Below are 18,812 nucleotides of genomic sequence, written 5' to 3'. Positions count from 1 at the left end.
AGAAGGGCCAGGGACCAGAGGCCGGGTCCTCTGCCTTGGCAGCTGTACACTGATGGCTTCTGCATATTTTTAATGTTCTTTGAGACAAGTACCAATGGTTTGAGTCCCTATTCTGGAGTTTCTATCCTCCATGGCCAAGCTGGATCCTAACGATACGCCCGGGTGGGGGGTGTGATTTTTGAGATTGGCACTGGTCTCCAGCCTCAGGGTCATGCCCTATCTTTTTTCTGACTTTGTAAAAACCAGTCTTCCTAGTGTCCCAAGGGTGCCAAGTAATCCCCTCCAAAATTTTTAAGAATTCTAAAGCAAGAGTGTTATTTCTTTCTTCCCAGGTTCCTGACATTTCTAGACAATTTTCTCATCTTATGCACCTGAAAAAAAAAATTTTAAGGCAAAAATCCACCTCTAGCTTTTCAGAAACTTTTAAGTGCTTGACTCCAAGGGGACATGGCCTTCGTCTACTGGGTCCTCTGCCCGGTGCCCCTGGCCGGCGTATCTGTGGTTAGAAGTAGCCCACCCCCACTGGACTGGGATCACCTATCTCTGTGGTTGCATGCTTGCCATTTCCCCACTCAGATCTTGGTTTTCCTTCTGAAAAGTGGAAGATGAGGCCTGAGATGGTGGCTGCATGCTGCTTCCATCATGTGAGGGGAGCAGGCACGCAAGAACAGATCCACGGCCCCTGAGAGTCACTGAAACACCGTGTGCGAGCCCAGGCTCCTACTCCCTGTTGGGGATTAGTGCCCGGATGCAGAGCAGTCACCAGGAATGCACCCCGCCCAAGGTTGTCTGCTGTGCCAGGGACCCTTGCCCAGGCAGATTCAACAGTGGTTCTCAATCAGTGTCCATCCCGGCCTCACTCTCCAGGGGTGGGAAGGGCAGCCACTTGTGCCTTGCCCAGGCCGTGCACCCAGGGCCCCTGCAGTGCCAGGCGTCTTCCTCTCAGTCAGCCAGGTTCCTGGTCCTGCTGTGGCTGTGGTCCTCTGCAGACATCTCCTCCCTGTCCCCCCACCGAGGAGGAGTCTAGAGCGGTTTCCTGTCTCCGGTCTCAGAGCGCTCCCTTTTCCTTCTCGCACCCTGCATGGTGGCGCATTCGTTTCCGTCCTCTCTGGTCCTTTGGTTACAGCCTCACTCCTTGAAGGGTCAGGAGCTGCTTCCCCAGAGGACAGCTGGCCCTGTCCCTGCAGGGGATTGGGGGTGCAGTGTCTTCCACGCCTTCCTGTACTCCCCCTCTCCCCACTTTGCTTCTGACTCTGGGTTCTCTTCTTTCTGTTAGTTCTTCTGGAGTTGTTTGTTTGTTAGCGTCCAGTTAGCCTGCTTTTTGCCTGGGAATCTTCATCCTCCAGGCTGCCTAGAACACAGTGAAGGCTGGCCCTTACTCTCCTTTCTCCCCTTGGCTCCCAGCCATCCGCTCAGGGCAGTAAACATGGGCCTGCATGGCCCTGTGCCAGCAGAGAGCCCCGTGACTGTGGCACACAGTAGGGGCAGTTCTCCACCTGAAGCAGCTGAGGTTAGCAAAGGCCAGGCCAGGTGGGAGGGCATCCTGCAGCGAGCTGCAGCGCCCCAGCACCACAGTTCACACGGTGGAGTTTGTCCCCAAAGGGAGGAGGCTCTGCAAGCCACAGAGGGGACTGCCCAGTGTCAAGGGATGTGTTGCTCCCCTGCCTACTCCTCCCACAACTTTAATTGTCCTACAAAAACTGTATATTTGCTTTTTATATTTTTTCCAGATCTATCAGATCATCAAAACTCTCAGAAAACACGGTTATTGTTGGCGTTGTACGCAGGTAACGTTTCTCTCCCCTTCTGTCTGGTGCTAAGCTTGTGGTATCAGTGAGGTGCCTGCTTGGCGGCCTTTGTTCCAAGCATGTCCCTTGGTGGTGTGACTTGGTCATCTTTGTTCTGTTTTATCTAAAGTTGCTTCTACAGTTATCTTCGTAGAGGGATGTCTGACTTGTTGCCAAATTTTTATTTTCAACTGCCTTTCCCTTTAAAAAGCACATAAACTATTATAAGAATTGCACTTCTGAAACTGTGGTTCCCAGGGGAACCTGCTTAGCGCCTTCCCACTCTGCACAAAGGGGGACTCTCAGATTTCATCCTTAAATGAAGGCAGGAAGGGAGGCAGGTATTCACATGGAAAGCTCACTTATTTGTGTAGGCATGGGAAATGCTTCTGTATCTTTAAACTTTCCCCTTGAGCTTTAGGAGAGATGAGATTGTTTTTGTTTGTTAAAGATGTATGTATGTATCTATCTATTTGAAAGTCAGAACTGCAGAGACAGGGGGAGAGAGAGAGCTTGCATCCACTGGTTCACTCCCCAAGAGGCCATAGCAGCAGAGGCTGAAGTGGGCAGGGAGCAGGAGCTTCTTCCAGGTCCCCCAGGTGGATGCCGGAGCCTAGGCTCGTAGCACGAGTTGGATTGGAGGTGGAATAGCTGGTACTGAAATTGGTGCCCATGTGGAATGCTGGCACGGCAGGAGGTGTCTTGACCAGCTTCACCATGATACCAGCCTGTTTTGTCTTTTGAAAAGCTGGGAGTAGAAGAAATTAGGAAAGAATTTTATTTAATTTAAAATGTATACATATTGAAAATATAAACAGACATTCTTAGATTCCAGCTGTAAATGAATTAGTGTATAAGTAACTGGAGCAGTTGCTGTATTTCAGGTATTGTAACATATATGGACCAAAAGTTAACTATGGGGCCCGGTGAGATAGCCTAGTGGCTAAATCCTCACCATGCATCTACTGGGATTCCATATGGGCACCAGTTCTTATTCCCATCCAGCTCCCTGCTTGTGGCCTGGGAAAGCAGTCGAGACGGCCCAAAGCCTTGGGAATCTGCACCCATGTGCACTCACTGGGGGAGTGAATCATCAGATGGAAGATGTTCCTTTCTATCTCTCCTCCTCTCTGTATATCTGCCTTTCCATTAAAAATAATCTTAAAAAAAAGGAAAATGTTTCTGTATCTCCTTCTCTCTTTATTATCTGCCTTTCCAATAAAAAAATATTTTTAAAAGTTAAAACAATTTTCAAATTTATACTTTAAATTTAGATATTGATGTGTTTAGATGAATTACTTAGATAATGTGCTTAGATGAATTACTCTGAAAACCACGCACTATATAAGTTTAATGTAGACAAGTGAAGTGTGGAAGAGGGAGGGGCGTGGGCAGGGGGAGGGGCGTGGGTGGAGGCTGTGCCCTGCAGGGGGAGGGGCGTGGACAGGGGGGAGGGGCGTGGGCAGGGGGAGGGGTGTGGGCAGGGGGGAGGGGCGTGGGCGGAGGCTGTGCCCGGCAGGGGGAGGGGTGTGGGTGGAGGCTGTGCCGGCAGGGGGAGGGGTGTGGGTGGAGGCTGTGCGGCAGGGGAGGGGTGTGGGTGGAGGCTGTGCCGGCAGGGGGAGGGGAGTGGGCGGAGGCTGTGCCCGGTAGGGGGAGGGCCGTGGACGGGGGGGGGGGGGGGGAGGGTGTGGGCAGGGGGGAGGGGCGTGGGCGGGGGGGGGGCGTGGGCAGAGGCTGTGCCCAGCAGGGGGAGGGGCGTGGGCAGGGGGAGGGGCGTGGGCGGAGGCTGTGCCCGGCAGGGGGAGGGGTGTGGGCAAGGGGAGGGGGAGGGGGCGTGGGCAGGGGGAGGGCGTGGGCGGAGGCTGTGTCTGACAGCCCTGTGTTCTCTCCAAGGGCGGATAAGGAGGAGCTGTCTGTCATGCCCTTGATCGCCGCTGGCTTCACCAGGGTAGGTGCCACTCTGTTAACTACAGACAGCTCTGTGAGGCGAGATTTCATCTCCATACCCAGCTAAAGTTTTTAATTAATTTGAAGCAAGCACATTGTCCCTGGACTGTATAACTGGTTTACATTTCTAACCTATTGACAGTCTTTATACTGTTCACTTTTTTTTTTTTTTTTTTTTTTTTTTGGTCTCAGAAGTTACCTTTAAAGCCATCTACATGTAATAAAACCTCTCACACTGGTACCCACATTAAAAATCCTACCACAGGATGTGTGTGAAAATGCTTGCACATATGCATGGAATTGTTAAAGCCTGACCAGGAATTCTGGGCATAGGCTCCTGTGCTTCCCAGTCTGTTGATGTCTTCTAACCTAAAGGCTGTGAGGACTTGGCTCAGCTGGCTGCACAGGAGGCCTTGGGGATGGAGTGAACACTTGGGTCAGGCTGGACCCCACAAGGCAGGCAGCCGTGGGCTCGAGGTGGTTTGGGGGAAGGAGGTAGGTCTCTCAGGTGCTTGGCAGAAGAAAGTCCATATCCTCCCGCGGGCGAAGGACCCCTTCACCCAATTTAACTTGAATAAATGGAAACAGAATAACTAAACAGTTTTAAACCTAGACCCTAGTAGAAGAAATTATGCAGCATGTGGCACAGAAATACAAGACAGGAAATAATGAGGTTAAAAAAATGTGGAGGCTAACATGTGATGATTTAGTGTATAAGTAACTGGAGGCCCAGGAGGAGAGGAAGAATGGGGTAGACGAAATATTTGAAGAGTGAGAATTTTCCAGAAGTGCTGATTGACTAATCCACAGGTTGTAAAATTACAAAAAAAAAAAAATCAAGAGTACATTAAAAGAGAGGACACACCCCAGGAAAAAAAAGTGAAAGAAAATCTTAAACATAGCCAGAGAAAAGTGACTTTCCCAAGAATGACAGAGTGCCAGGTGCTTGTCAGCCGCAGGGGGACGGCACCGGAGCGTGTTGAGTGTGCGCCGGGAACAACCAGCCGAGCGCCTCGTCTCAGCGCGATCACCTTTTCCAAGGAGAGCGGCGTGAGAAACCTTCAGAAATGTGACCGTACAGAGTTTATGTGAATACTTTACCAAGACGTGAACGCCCGAGCAGGGTCTGAAGTGCAAGCCAGCTGTGGACGTGGAATCGCCGTGAACGCCTGGTGAGATGACTGAGGGGCTTAAGGCCTGCCACCCAGTCAACACCCAGCCAAGCTACAACTCATGTTTTTGGAAAGTACATGAAGTTCAAAGATACATCTCCCTAAGAGCCATGTGAAGAGAACGCAAACCTTACAAGAACTGACCTTGAACAGCAGCTTCAAGAGGACAGAAGATGAACGGAAGGAAGGAGATCCCGCCATGCACCCCCACGACCTCGTGGTAGCCTGGCTCCCCTCCTCTCTCTGCACACACGGGTGTGTACCTGAGTGTGTATGATCCCTCTGCCTCCTTGGAAAATCAGTGCCAAATGGAGAAACACGGAATGAGACAGATGATACTGTTTGAGCAGAAGGGACCTCTCCAGGGAGAAATTTTAGTACTAGCTCAATACATGCCATCGACACCGTCCAAGCCAGCCATGGGTGTCTGCGAGCTTGGAGGACAGGAAGATTTTCCTGGGCTCAGCTAGGAGATGTGGCATGAGGGCAAGCAGTTCCCTGACCTGTCCCTCCCTATGAGAAATTCGCAGAATAGGGTTCAGTGGGCCCTACTCTGCGGGAGAGGTAACTGCTGTCTTGGTTTCAGATAACAGTAAGGAAATATATGTCTGTTTTTGAGATCTGTTGAAAAGACGGTAAGATGAGCAACTCAATCAAACTGGGAAACTCGGGGAGGAAGAAACAGCACGTAGAACCCACAAGTGAGAGTGAGGAAATCAAAGCCAGCGTGTGTGAGTGGGCTGCATTCTCCTTTTGTATTCCGGTAGTTAGACTGCATTTTAAAATCCCAATTGTATCATATTTGTAAGCGCTTAATAATAAGCGAGCAAAGAAATAGGGAAAAAGATCAGACCACAAAAACATAGAAATAGACTTTAATGTCACATAAGGTAGAATACAAGGTTTTATACAACACACCATTTTATATGGGTTATTATTGCTATAGTTTCTGTGCCTTTCTTTGTGTTTCTGATGACCTTCGCAACACACGATGGAGCGTTCCTTATCTACCATGCTTGGGAGCAGAAATGCTCTGCTCTTTCCAATTTGGGAATACACACACACATACACACTTTTCTGACTGAGCATCCCTAAGCTGAAATCCAAAATACTCTGAAGTTCAAAACTGTCTTAAGTTGTGAAGCCTCAGCCACTGCCCCATACCCCCTGTCCCCTGACCTCCAGTGACCCGGCAGCCAGCCAGCTGGTGAGGGTGCGCGTAGGTAGGGCCCAGGCAAGGAAGCTGCGAGTCCTGAAGGATCTACATCATCTCTCTCCAGGCTGATGTGGCTGTGCTTTCTGCAGGGGACCCCTCCCTGCCAGGCCCCCAGGATCGTTGGACATCGGGTTTATTAGCAGTGTCTTGGAAAGCACACCACAGCAGGGCTGGACAGATGAGTGCCGGGTGCCGGGAAGTGCTGTTAAAAGATTCCACGTCATCAGTGCTGACACCACACTGTTCCCCCCTTCTCTGCCCATACCACCAACCCAGTGTCACCTGCAGCCTTCGCAAAGCCACTTCTAAGTGCCTGCCCGTGTAAGAGGGTGTCTGCAGAAAGCACAAAAGTTACAGTGAGCACTGCTGACACCTGGCTCAGGAAGTAGGAGGTGACAGCAGCTCACCTTGGTAAACACGGACCAGAATGGGAGATGGGGAAGTGACGTTTGTGATGTCTGCCTTCCATGGTGGAGTGGAGGTTCGAGCCTCAGCTGCTTCTGTTCCAATCCGGCTCTCTCCTAACATGGCTGGGAAAGCAGACGATGGCCAAATCCCAGTTCCCAATTTCAGCCTGGCTCAGCCCTGACTGCTGTGACCATCTGGGCAGTGAACCACTGGGTGGAAGATTTTGTTTCTCTTGCTTTCTGTCTCTCAACTCTGTCGCTCTGCCTTTCAAACAGGTATCTTAAATATTAAAAACTGAGAAAGGGTGGCCAGTCCTGAGTGATCACAAGTACTAACTAGCCCTGTTATCCACAGTACTTGACCTGCGTAAAGGGCTTTGCAGAATAGCTAGACACAGAGGGACAAGGCTTCTGCCCCATCGCAGGCTTGCCAGCGCTGGGGACAAGGCTTGGGCCTGGAAACCAATAAATACTTCAGTGGCCCACTGGTGTTCAGGGGCAGTCCGCTGTTTTGTGGATGGGTCAGGCTTCAGGATGGGAGGTTAGGTGGAGGACCTGTTTGCCTCTGCAGGTGGACTTGGCAGCGGAGCATGTAGGGTTTGCTGTCTCTCAGCATGGGGCACATCAGATCCCCTGGAGAGGAACATCTCCAGAGTCTGTGTCACTCAGCATGGGGTTGGGCTGCCAGATGTCAAGGGGTTGTCCCTCCCCTCACTTCCGCCTCCCTCAGATTACAGGTAATTCACTGCTGTTTGGGCAGAGGGCGTAGCAGCTGACCTCAGCATCCTTGGGCCAGGGTCCTGGCCTGATTTTCCAGCCTCCACGGCCTGCGGGCTGCTTGGGACAGAGCAGATACTTAGCAGGGCAGGTGGGATGATATGTTTGCATGCAAGGCAAGAATAACGAGCAAGAAGACATACAGAGCAAGATGCTGAAGGGCAGGATGGTCACCTGCACTTGTTTTTCTGACATTTCTGCCTTTGCAGTGAAAAATAACATTCATGGCCAGTGAAAAAGCTAGTTGTATTTTGCAGCTGGATGAACACACACCCTACCCTGTCTGTCTCAAGGTCCCCCCCACCCCTTCCTATCTGCTTTTTGGCGCAGGCACTGGGCCCAGCAGGGTCTTCTCCTGTCCCTTCCCTGTCAGCATTGCCCCGCCCTCTCCTGCCAGCTGGCCATCAGCCCCCGGGGGCAGAGAGGGTCATGTGTTGCCAGCGAGCAGGAGGACCACCTTGCCCTGGCCAGCACTCCTTGCCTCCCTTGCTCTCTCCCTTCAACCCCTGCAGACCTCATGGTGACCTGCACTGGGTTGGGGTGGGTGAGGGCAGTGCCTTGTTTAGGATCCTACAGCTTTTAAAGTGGGCCTGGAGCTAGTTTCCTGGGTTGCTGGATTTCTAGACTGGACCCCAGCCATTGTCTGGAGAGCAGACATAGGCCTTTGCTATGGTGGCAGACGGAGCTCATTCATGGCCCTGTGTCCCAGAACAGTCTGGCTGGGGTTTGTAGGCCTCACCTTCCTCCTCCTCAGCTGGAGTATCACCTTTGTGTCGTGCAGGTGAAAGCCAAGAAAAAAGGCGAGTAATTATTCCCAAATACTTTCATATCAGGCCTGGCACTATGGCTTGACTGGCTAATCGTCTACCTTGCAAGTGCCAGGATCCCATAGCAGTGCTGGTTTATGTCCTGGCTGCTCCGCTTCCCATCCAACTCCCTGCTTGAGGCCTGGAAAAGCAGCAGAGGATGGCCCACGTTCTTGGAATCCTGTACCCACGTGGGAGACCTGCAGGAAACTCCTGGTTTTGGACCAGCTCATCAGTGGCCATTTGGAGAGTGAAACCCAGCAGATAAAAGATCTTTCTCTCTGTAAATCTGCCTTTCCTGGGCCCAGCATGGTAGCCTAGTAGCTACCAAGTCCTCACCTTGCATGCACCAGGATCCCAGACGGGTACTAGTTCATACCCTGGATCCTGGCTACTTCACTTCCCATCCAGTTCCCTGCTCGTGGCCTAGGAAAGCAGTCGGGGCTGGCCCAAGGCCTTGGGACCCTGCACCCATGTGGGAGACCCAGAAGAAGCTCCTGGCTCCTGGCTTCACATTGGCTCGGCTCTGGCCATTGCAGCCACTTGGAGAGTGACCCAGTGGATAGAAAATCTTTCTCTCTGCCTCTCCTTCTTTCTGTAAATCTGCCCTTCCAATAAAAATAAATAAATCTTTAAAAAAAAAAAGAGAGACCTTTACATCTAAATAGAATTATGACACAGCACAATGACTTCATGAAATATAACATTGAATCAGGGAATGACTCCCCCTTCTCAGAACTGCGTGTGCTTTTTCTGAGACGTTTCTGTTCCATGAAGGTCATTGTACACGTTCCAGCATCCACAGCACTAAGAGACGGTGGGCGGAGCCATGGCCTCTGGAGCAGGTAAATATGTGCTTGTTGCCTGAACTGCACAGGCAGCATAGGAAAGTGCTGCCTGCGTAAGGTACAGGGCAGGCAGAAATGCATGCACAGGTCTACTGATTGTGCCTGAACAAATTCATTTTTAGTTTTTAAAAAGATTTATTTGCATTTGAAAGAGTTACAGAGAGAGAGAGAGAGAGAGAATCTTCTATCCATTGACTCACTCCCCAAATGACTACAACAGCTAGAGCTGGGTTCTGAGAGAAAAGAATTCCTAACACTTTATTTAATTTAGCTAATTGGATGCTTATATAAATTTCTCTCATCTTCTATTCACCATTGGTGGTAATAAGGTACTTTTGAATTCTAGTTATCAAATTGAGACGTATGTTTGGGATTGTTTTCATTAGAATACGTAGCTACTTGCAGATGCTACTGTGCTTATCCATACATTGCCCCTTTGTGTTTATAGAGGTACATAGAGAACCCCAACATCACGGCCTGTTACAACGAGCTACTGCAGCTGGAGTTTGGAGAGGTGCGGTCGCAGCTAAAACTCAGGTAACGCCACCCTTCACCCTTGCAGCCTGACACAGCCAGGACCTTGTGGGTGGGGCCCCTGGCTGGCCCACGAGGCTGACCCCGAAACACAGGGCTGCCACGTGGTAGGAAATTACCACATGAACACAGGCCTGCAGGTGCCAGATTGCAGGTTGTGTGTTTTCTAAGAAAAGTACTTTTGACGCTCACTTCCCCGCTGACATTTTCTCTCGTTGGTTAATAGTATATTTTCAAGCAGACTTTTGGTTCTTTCAAGAGCGAGAAAAGTTAGTAAAATTATGTCAGGTTGACAGAAGGACGATCAAGTCAGCTGCTGCCTGACATTCTGGGTTTTTCTGCTTGGGTGTCCTATTATTCCTTAACCCTTCCTTTACCGGGATCAAAGAGCGAGTTGGGTCATTGCCTGCGCCTGTGCCTAAGGCAGAACAAAGGTATCAGAACGGGATTAGGATTAGTGGGGCAGAAGATGGGCCAAGTGCTTGGGCTTCCCTCTCCAACCCCGTTCTTGCTGCGCTCATTGGGGAAGATAGCAAGAGAGCGAGCAAAGCAGTGGTGCTGAGTACAAGTGTCTGAAGGCTTGTGGGGTGTAGGAAGGGAGCCGGCCGCCCTGGGGTCTCTAGGCCCTCCCTCCAGAGCATCGGGAGCCTGGCCCTGCCCTCCCATGGAGAAGCAGGCTGCCACCCTGTCTCAGGGGAGGGGAAGCGTTTGGAGCAGGTGGTGATGTAGGAGCTTGTTTTACTCAGTCACCACGCAGGACCTGAGACGTGGGAGGCCAGCGGCTCACCTCCAAGATCTCACAAGCAGTAAAGAGCAAAACGGTGATAAGGGTGCTGTGGGCAGCCGCCCACACACATCCAGAACTGGATCCATCGTCTTCCCCATGTCTAAATCTTGTCAGACCCGCAACCCTTTCTGCCTAGGACTCTCAGCTTCCTTAGTGTACCCTCCTCTTCCCGGTGGTCCTTGAGTGCAGCTGGGCTTCCCTCAGGTTTTCCTAAACCCAGTCCCTCCTCATGTCTGCTGGAATCCAGTCCTGGGCTTCATCCTCATGGCTGCTCTCCTGAGGAAAGGTTGCTAGCCCAATGTGCCTGGATTGTGACGCCTTGCCTGCTATCCATTCTCCACATTAACTGCATTGGTGTTCCTGCCCTGCAGCTCCTTGCTGTCTTCAGAGTCAAGGCCCCATTCAGTGATGTGGCTGCCTCGGCTCTCCACAGTCTACTCAGGGTTAGCGCTCTGTTCTTGGTCTCCCATCATGCGCAGCTCTGTTCCCTGTGCAGGGGAGAGCACGTTTAATGTGTGGTTAAGGTACCCACACACCTTATCAAAGCCCCTGAGTTTGAGTCCCAGCTCCAGTTCTCGATTCTAGCCTCTCTCCTGAGCTGTACTGAGGTATACTTCACATTCCACCCTGGATTTATCACATGCTACAGGAAGAGCTAGTTTTTGCCGGCCGGGCCCCTTGGTGATGTTCAGTGCGTCGGTTTAGTACTACCAGTAGTGGAAAAGCACTGCTACTCGTGTTTACCAACGGTTGTCTGCAGTTCTCATCCAGGCAGCCAGTTGCTTTTATTTATTTATTTATTTATTTACTTACTTACTTACTTACTTACTTACTTACTTTTGAGGCAAGAGAATCGCCTGATCATTCTTTGGGGGATTTTTTTACAAGAGGAGAAAAAAATGCATTATCAATGGCTAGTTGGACAAATCAGGGCATAACTTTAGAATATCATCTAGTTATTAAAAGTGATGATGAAGAACTCTACTTATATGTAAAGATATGTACATATGAGAAAAGCAGATTACAAAACCATAGAGTATGATGCTTTTTCTGTAACTGCACATATTAGAGAAATCAACTAGGCCACTAGTTAATACTCAGTCATGGGGATCTCAGCTGATTTGATCTTACTTATTTATTTTTTTTACAAGATTTTTCTATTTATTTATTGAAAAGACAGATTTACAGAGAGAAGGAGAGACAGAAGGATCTTCCATATGCCAGTTCACTCCCCAAGTAGTCGCAGTGGCCAGAGCTGAGCTGACCTGAAGCCAGGAACCAAGAGCCTATTCCGGATCTCCCACCCGGGTATAGGGTCTCAAAGCTTTGGGCCGTCCTCTACTGCTTTCCCAGGCCACAAGCAGGGAGCTGGAAGGGAAGTAGAGCAGCCAGGACATGAATCGAACTGGCGCCCATGTGATCCTGACACATGCAAGGTGAGGATTTAGCCACTAGGCTATTGCGCTGGGCCTTAAAGATTTATTTATGTGTTTGAAAGGCAGAGTTAGAAGGAAAGACAGATCATCTATCTGCTGCTTCACTGCCCAAATAGCCACAACTGGGCCTATCCAAGCCAGGAGCTTCTTCTGGATTTCATACATGGGTGCAGGGTCCCAAGCACTTGGGCCATCCTCCACTGCTTTCTCAAGCCATTAACAAGGATCTGGACTGGAAGTGGAGCAGCTAGAACTTGAACCAGTACCCACATGGATTCCAGCATCCCAGTTGACAGGTTTACCCACTACGGCACATCTCTGGCTCAAATCTCATTTATTTTGAAACAGACTAATTGAGGTATAGTTCACACGTCATGCAGTTAACTTATTTAAAGTATGTAGTTTAATAACTTTTGCAGAGTTCGACACCCATCATCACAATTTTAGAATGTTTTTGCTGCCCCCAGCCCTAGGTATCTGCTAATCTACTTCCTGTCTCTGTAGATTTTATTCTTCTGCACATTTCCTGTAACTGGGGTCCTGCAATGCCAGGGCCTCTGTAACTGGCTTCTTTTAGCACTCAGGAGCATGTTTTCAGGGTCCACCCAACTGATGGTATAAACCCCGTGATTCTACTGCCTTGCTGTGTCTGTACTGTATGATATGTGGGTTTAACCCTGCATTAGTCAGTTGAGGGACATTTGGGTTGTTTTATACTTTCTGGCAGTGGTGAATAATGCTGCTAGAGGGACTTGCTGTCACTCCTGCTGTGCTTGACCATTCCATCAACTCCTGGCTTTCTCCAGAAAGGGACTGCACCATTTAACCCTCTCACCAGGCAGCTGCCATATGCAGTTGTGTAACCTGTCTTTTCAATTATCCTGGGGGGATATGATAGTTTTAATTTTTGTTTATGTGTACTTTCTAACATTTCACAATAGATTTTGTTACTTGTGTAGCTAGAAAGTGTTGTCAGACCCCAAGGGTATGTATGGGAAAGTGCCCACAGTGCCACCCAAGTAGGAAAGTGGAGCACAAAGCTAGCACATCATTCGTGAGGATCCCAATTGTGTGCAAAATACATTGTGGGTTTTTGACTCTCACATAGTCCTCACAGTCTTACCCAAAATAGAGAGGAAGGATGGGAGCTTGGTCACTTGTCCGGGCATCACAGCTGCTGAAGAGCTGAGGTTTGACCCTGACCGGTGGTTCCATGACCCGCTGCTCCCTCACAGTAACGAGAAAGTTTAGAGTGTGTGGTATATATAGCATTAATCGGTCCTTTTGTTTCTACCCACCAAGGGCTTGTAACTCAATATTCACTGCGTTAGAGAAAAGCCAAGAAGCCATTGAAATCACAAGTGAAGACCACATTATACAGGTTTGTCATCTGGAAATGTGTCCTTTCAGATTTCTTGTTGTGAGTGGGCTTGTGTTTTTAGGATTGAACCTCCCCCTACCCAACCGTAGGACTTTTTCAAGTTCTACAAACCAGGCTTTCCTTAGAGAATTTACTAGAAAAAATTAACCAAGATAGATCATCTTTATTAAGAAAAGGTACTAACCATAATTTGAGGTATTAAAAATGTCTGTAGAAACACCACACTTACATTCATTATTCTGATACTGCACAGCTGGGAACCCAGTGTGGCCCACGGCGGGAGGACCCTGGCTTTGGTGAGGGGGTAGACTCAGTCACGAGGCAGAGCAGTCCAAGCAGAAGGGTTTGTCTTTTTTTTTTTTTCTTTAGATTTACTTATTTGAAAGAGTGATAGAGAGACGAAGGCAGAGATGTACATACAGAGAGTGAGAGAATGAATCTTGCCTCTGTCGGGTCACTCTCCAAATGGCCTCAGCAGCTGGGTCTTGGCCATGCTGAAGCCAGGTGCCAGAAACACCATTTGGGCCTCCCACATGAGTGGCGGGGGTCAAGCACTCAGGCCATCCTCTACTGCTTTCCCCAGGTGCATTAGCAGGGAACTGGATCAGAAGTGGAGCAGCTGGGACTCAAACCAGTACCTGATTAGGATGCTGGCCTCTCAGCTGGTGGGCTAATCCCCTGTGCCACAATGCCAGCTCCAGCAAGAGAGCTTTGTTTTTAAAACAAAACGAAAGAATTGGCGGGGGCAGGGAGAAATCCCAGACTATAGAATTGTATCATGAAATTCAAAATTTTAAATAAAAAATTTGAAAAAGCCACTGAGATTATTTGGAAAAAAAAAAAAACACAACAAAGACAGGGCAGCCTTCTTGTATATTTCAATTTTTACATTTACAGGGTCCAGGAAATCTGTGTTAATATCCGGGCAGAACATTCACGCTGCTTCTGGGAAAGGGGTGGCGAATCCCAGGACTTCAGGATCCACCCCTTTATTTTCCTCTAGGCTTCCATCAGTTGTCATGGCAATTGTAAATTCTCATGGATGCTAACATATCACCATGGGGTATACGGAGGATTCCAATGGGTTAGGTGCCATTTGCGCCCAGTCTTTTGTCTGCGTCTACTTTTGTCATCCCACTTTCCAGAGGGTGGGACCGGGGTTTGCTGCACGCTGTGTGAGTCTCACTGCTATTGGAAGCTTTTCACCGTAGGAGGGGCAGCTCTTGCAGGAGAGGGAGAACCTGGACCAGGTCTGCAGGCCTTTCTCACCGCTCTTGAAGACGGTGTACATTTGCTGACATTCATCAAAAGCAAACCAGCTTAAAAAAAAAAATAGGCTTCAGAGTTACTGTATACATGACAGGTTGCTAGTGGAGTGGGTTTGACTAAGACAAGGTGGCTTGCACGTTTAGGTGACAGCAGAAAAGAGAACAGTGTCAGACCTGCAGCTTCTGTCTGAGAATGAGCTCTCCTTTGCTTTTCCTGCTGGGCACTCCGGCCCTGGAGTCTGCCCTGGGCCTCCCTTGGTGCAGACTTGTCAGTGCCCTGGGAGGACACTCAGGCCCACGGTCTGGGTGGGGGTGGGGGGCTTTGGTTCCCATTGGCCTCAGTCAAGCAGCTGGGGTCCCGGCACTTAATCCAGCTGACTGCCCTCCCATCCCTATAAACGGCAATGGCACGAATAGCAACAGCTAGCTGCCTCTTGTAAGCAGGTTCTGAGGGGTGACTGAGCTGGTGCCCAGCAAGGACCAGGGCCCTTGGCAGGGGCTGCTGCCACTCGGCTTTCCTTTGCGTCTCTCCTTGTCTTAGAGGCCTCTTTGAAACGCAGCCACAGTGCCTTTTTTTAGTCACACTCCTTGGTTCATAGCCTGTGTGCGTGCACCACTCACTTGAACCCGATGGGAGAGGCCAAAGGACCCGTTCTTCCCGTTGCCCAGAGACTCAGCCTGGGCCTGGGAGGGGTTCAGAGACTTGGTGGAGGTGAGACCGTGTGTGCAGGGACAGAGAGCGGAGGTAGCACCTGCCATAGAAAGCCCCTTCCTGGTCCGCTGTTGGGTTCCGTGCCCCACCGTCTAAATGGTGCTGCTCTAGAAGCTGTGCTCTACCCCAGGCAAACTGGTTAAGTGGGGGTGGGGCTCTGGAGGATGTGATAGAAAGGTCTGGAATCCTGCACCTGTGCTCTTCAGCCCTCACAACCTGGGACAGGTCTAAGGTCCTGAGCATTCTGGGGAGAAAACAGGAGGCTGGAAGTAGAAGACTCTTCTCTTGAAAATGCCTGTTAATTCACTTGGTGTCTTTTTTCCCCTTTTGTCTCGCTCCAGTACGCAAATCCTGCATTTGAAACAACAATGGGTTATCAGTCGGGTGAATTAATAGGAAAGGAATTAGCAGAAGTGCCTATAAACGAAAAAAAGGCCGACTTGCTGGATACTATAAATTCATGCATCAGGATAGGCAAGGTAAGTAAGAGGTCAGTGCCTTTATACAGCCACACGAGGAAGGGGGCAGCAGCGCTCAGGGCTCCTGGGCACTGTGCTGGACACCATTGTACAGATGAGGAAGTGAGCCCACCGTGAGTGCGGTAGCTTGAATTGACCCCTAAAATCATCATGTGTGTCTCTGAAAAGACTGAGTGAGCCGATTGATTTAACAGTTGATCTTGGTAGGTGTGGGCAGAGGGTTCTAGGTGAAGGCGTGCGGTGAGGCAGCACTACACAGGGCTGTTCACTGAGCTGTGTACCAGGCACTGTGCTAGATTCTGGGACAGACTGAGAAGTCTTGCCTGAAGAAGCTCGCCTTGTAGGGTTGAAAAGAAACAAAAGGAGTCATTGCACAGTGACATGTGAAGCCACATCATCCTGGTGCAGAGGGAGTGGACAGGGGGTTGGCAGGCTCTGTCGTAGAGCAGCTTCGCTCCGCACAGGGTCTGCAAGGCACCTTACTCAGCCTTGCTGGGGAGTTGGCCGCCCTGTTTGAGCAATGGGCCTGGGGTCAGACATTCCCTGGGACTGAAGCGAGTCAGGACGGTCCTGGGGCCACCCTGCAGCACCAAGTGTCAGCTTGTAGCAGTTGGGTGTTCTTGGGGCTGGGGAAATTCCCAGGATGTTCCATCATGGAACATCATGTACCCGGCCCACTCCTTCTCAGCCAGCAGCTTCTCTTCCGGATAGTGACTTTAAGGGAATGTGTGTTCAAGCTTCCTTGCCTCCTTGTCCTGCCTCCTCCTTGATTCCCCTTCTTCCCCCCGCTATCCCCCTGGCCTCTCCGTCATAGCTTTAGGACGCATGCTCTCCATGGCCCTTCTCCTCTAGAAAGCTTTCCTTTTCTGCTATGGAAAGTACATGATCTCCGCCAGCAGGACCTAGGTGCTAACATGCGCAGGCTGCCCTGAGGCCTGGCTGAGGGTTTCATGTGCAGCCGCAGGGCCCTGGCACCTACAGATCCCCCATCTCCCTGGGCTCGTGGGCAGCCTACTCCCTCCCTCCCTAGCTCCCTGGTTCTGCTCTGCCACCTCCTGCTTCCTGCCAGGCTTGCCTGGGCTCTCACTTTGGGCTGTGCCATGGGCCCCCAGAAAGCCTCCCAGTCTTGCCAGGGCTCTGGCCTTTGGCTATGCCACTGGCCCCAGAGGTCATCCTTGTTTCTGAAGCATGTTTTCTGTCCTGCACAGGATGTCGCACACCTCGCTGGTTTTATTTATTTATTTGTTTAGATCTATTTATTTTTATTGGGAAGGCATATATACAGAGAGATGGAAAGAGAAAGATCTTCCATCTGCTGGTGTACTCCCCAAGTGTCTGAAATGGCCAAAGCTAAGCTAATCTGAAGCCAGGAGCCGAGAATTTCCTCTGGGTCTCCCACATGGGTGCAGGGTCCCAAGGCTTTGGACCATCTTCTACTGCTTTCCCAGGCCACAAACAAGAAGCTGGATGGGAAGTAGAGCAGCCAGGACATAAACCGGTGCCCATATGGGATCCCAGTGCATGGAAGGCAAGGATTTAGCCACTTAGCCATTGTGCCAGGCCTACCTGCACGGTTTTGGTGTCAGCCTCTTCTCCAGTTGCTGGTTCCCAACATCCTGTGATCCTGAAATTCAGTGCTGCCAGTGCTGTGGCACAGTGGGTAAAAGCTGCCGCCTGAGATTCTAGCATCACACATGGGCTCTGGTTCGTCTTGGCTGTTCCACTTCTGATGCAGCTCTTTGCTAACATCTCTGGGAAAGCAGCAGCACCCATACAGGAGACCTAGGTGGAGATCCAGGCTGCCGGCCTCAGCCTGGCCCAGCCATAGCCACTGCAGCTTTTCAGGTAGTGAACCAGCAGGTGTAAGCACTGTCTGTCTGTCTCTCTCCCTCTCTCCCTCCTGCAGCCTTTCTCCTTCCCTCCTTCCTTGCCTCTTTCTCTTGCTTGTTCTGTAACCCTGCCATTCAAATCTTTAAAATAAGAAATTCAGCTTTCTTAACAATTTTCTCTCGTCTTTTATAAGCAAAACTCCCAGCTGTCAGCTGTGTCTGCCTGTGAACCATCCTCTGGTTGCTTTTACTATTGTGGATCTAGTTATTTGAAAGATCCAGACAGAATGTAAGACACACGCATGCATGTGTATGCACATGCGCACACACACACACACACACACACACAGAGTACTGCCATTACTAGTTCATTCCTCAAGTGTCTGCACTGCCTGTGGGGCTGAAGCTAGGAGCTGGAGACTCAATCTAGACCTGCATGGCAGGCAGGAACCCAACTCCTTGAACCATCGCTTCTTCCTCCCAGGTTTTGCATTGCTGGAAAGATGCAATGGGGCACTGGAACCCCAGGCATGCCAGTATGGGACACAGGCATCACAGCCAGCAAGTTAACTGTTAGAGCAACTGCCTACCCTCTGCCCTTTGGGTCTCTTCCGTCAAACCCATCACTAAACCCTGAGAGTTGTTCATCTCTGAACTACAGACCTGGGCCTGTCTTTGTTCAGCACCTGTTTTGGACAACCCAGTATTCTGCTGGTCGAACCCAATTAGGTCTTGCGTCCTAGTTATAATCTTCCACCTCCAGTTAGTCCAGCCTACACTGTTAAATGATTGGTCTGTCTAGATCCTTCTTTCCAGTTGGTGCCCCAGTATAGAGCTCAAATCCCTGAGCCTGGCCATCAGGATTCTACAGTTGACCTTGGCCTCCCTTTTTCTGTTGAAACAAAAGCCCCAAGTGTCCCTTGGTTGTTTACCATGGGTGAGCTGTGAGCTGGCCCTGGGGAGTGAACAGCTGGATGACGATGATTTAATTCTTAAGACAATGGGTGCCAAGAGGGACCATACCACTGGCCGGAGGAGCCCAGCTCTGTATGAGGCTCGGACAGTCCTGTGGGACCCGGGGCTGGAGAGAGGCCCGGCATTGGCACCTTTCACTGACGCAGGCCGCTTGTGAATGCTTGCCGCAGCCTCGACTTGGCTAAGTGCTAATGCACGTCATCCAACCTCATCTGCAGGGCAGCAGTGTAAAGTAGTGCTTTTACCGTTTGCAGGAGCCAAAATTTATATGGTATTTATGGTGAGTGAATCTGTCTTTTTGATCAATAAATACTCCTTATAATAAGTAAATAATTTTTTATTTCCATTGACAACTGGACTCAGGGGACAAGCCTCTGAACCACAGCAAATTGTTGCTAATGTGTGCTCTTTGTTGCATGAACTGTGAAGTTTTTACTGACTCTTGCATGTT

At 50.1% G+C, this 18,812-nt stretch overlaps 1 protein-coding gene across 2 annotated transcripts in view; it reads left to right on the top strand.

Annotated features, from left to right (window-relative positions):
* Positions 1–18,812, top strand: part of PDE8A (phosphodiesterase 8A) — a 131,569-nt gene that overhangs the window by 76,326 nt on the left and 36,431 nt on the right. The window contains exons 4-8 of one of the 2 annotated variants that reach the window (XM_040970145.1): positions 1,731–1,787; positions 3,681–3,735; positions 9,409–9,497; positions 13,020–13,098; positions 15,420–15,557. In XM_040970145.1, the coding sequence (XP_040826079.1) occupies positions 1,731–1,787; positions 3,681–3,735; positions 9,409–9,497; positions 13,020–13,098; positions 15,420–15,557 (418 nt within the window). The remainder of the gene's footprint in view (positions 1–1,730; positions 1,788–3,680; positions 3,736–9,408; positions 9,498–13,019; positions 13,099–15,419; positions 15,558–18,812) is intronic. The other variant, XM_040970146.1, reaches the window with a different exon arrangement.

This window comes from Ochotona curzoniae, unplaced genomic scaffold, assembly GCF_017591425.1.
Source record: "Ochotona curzoniae isolate NIBS_2020 unplaced genomic scaffold, NIBS_Ocur_1.0 scaffold_4701, whole genome shotgun sequence".
Classification (NCBI taxonomy): domain Eukaryota; kingdom Metazoa; phylum Chordata; class Mammalia; order Lagomorpha; family Ochotonidae; genus Ochotona; species Ochotona curzoniae.
This window is presented reverse-complemented; position numbering and strand designations above follow the sequence as displayed.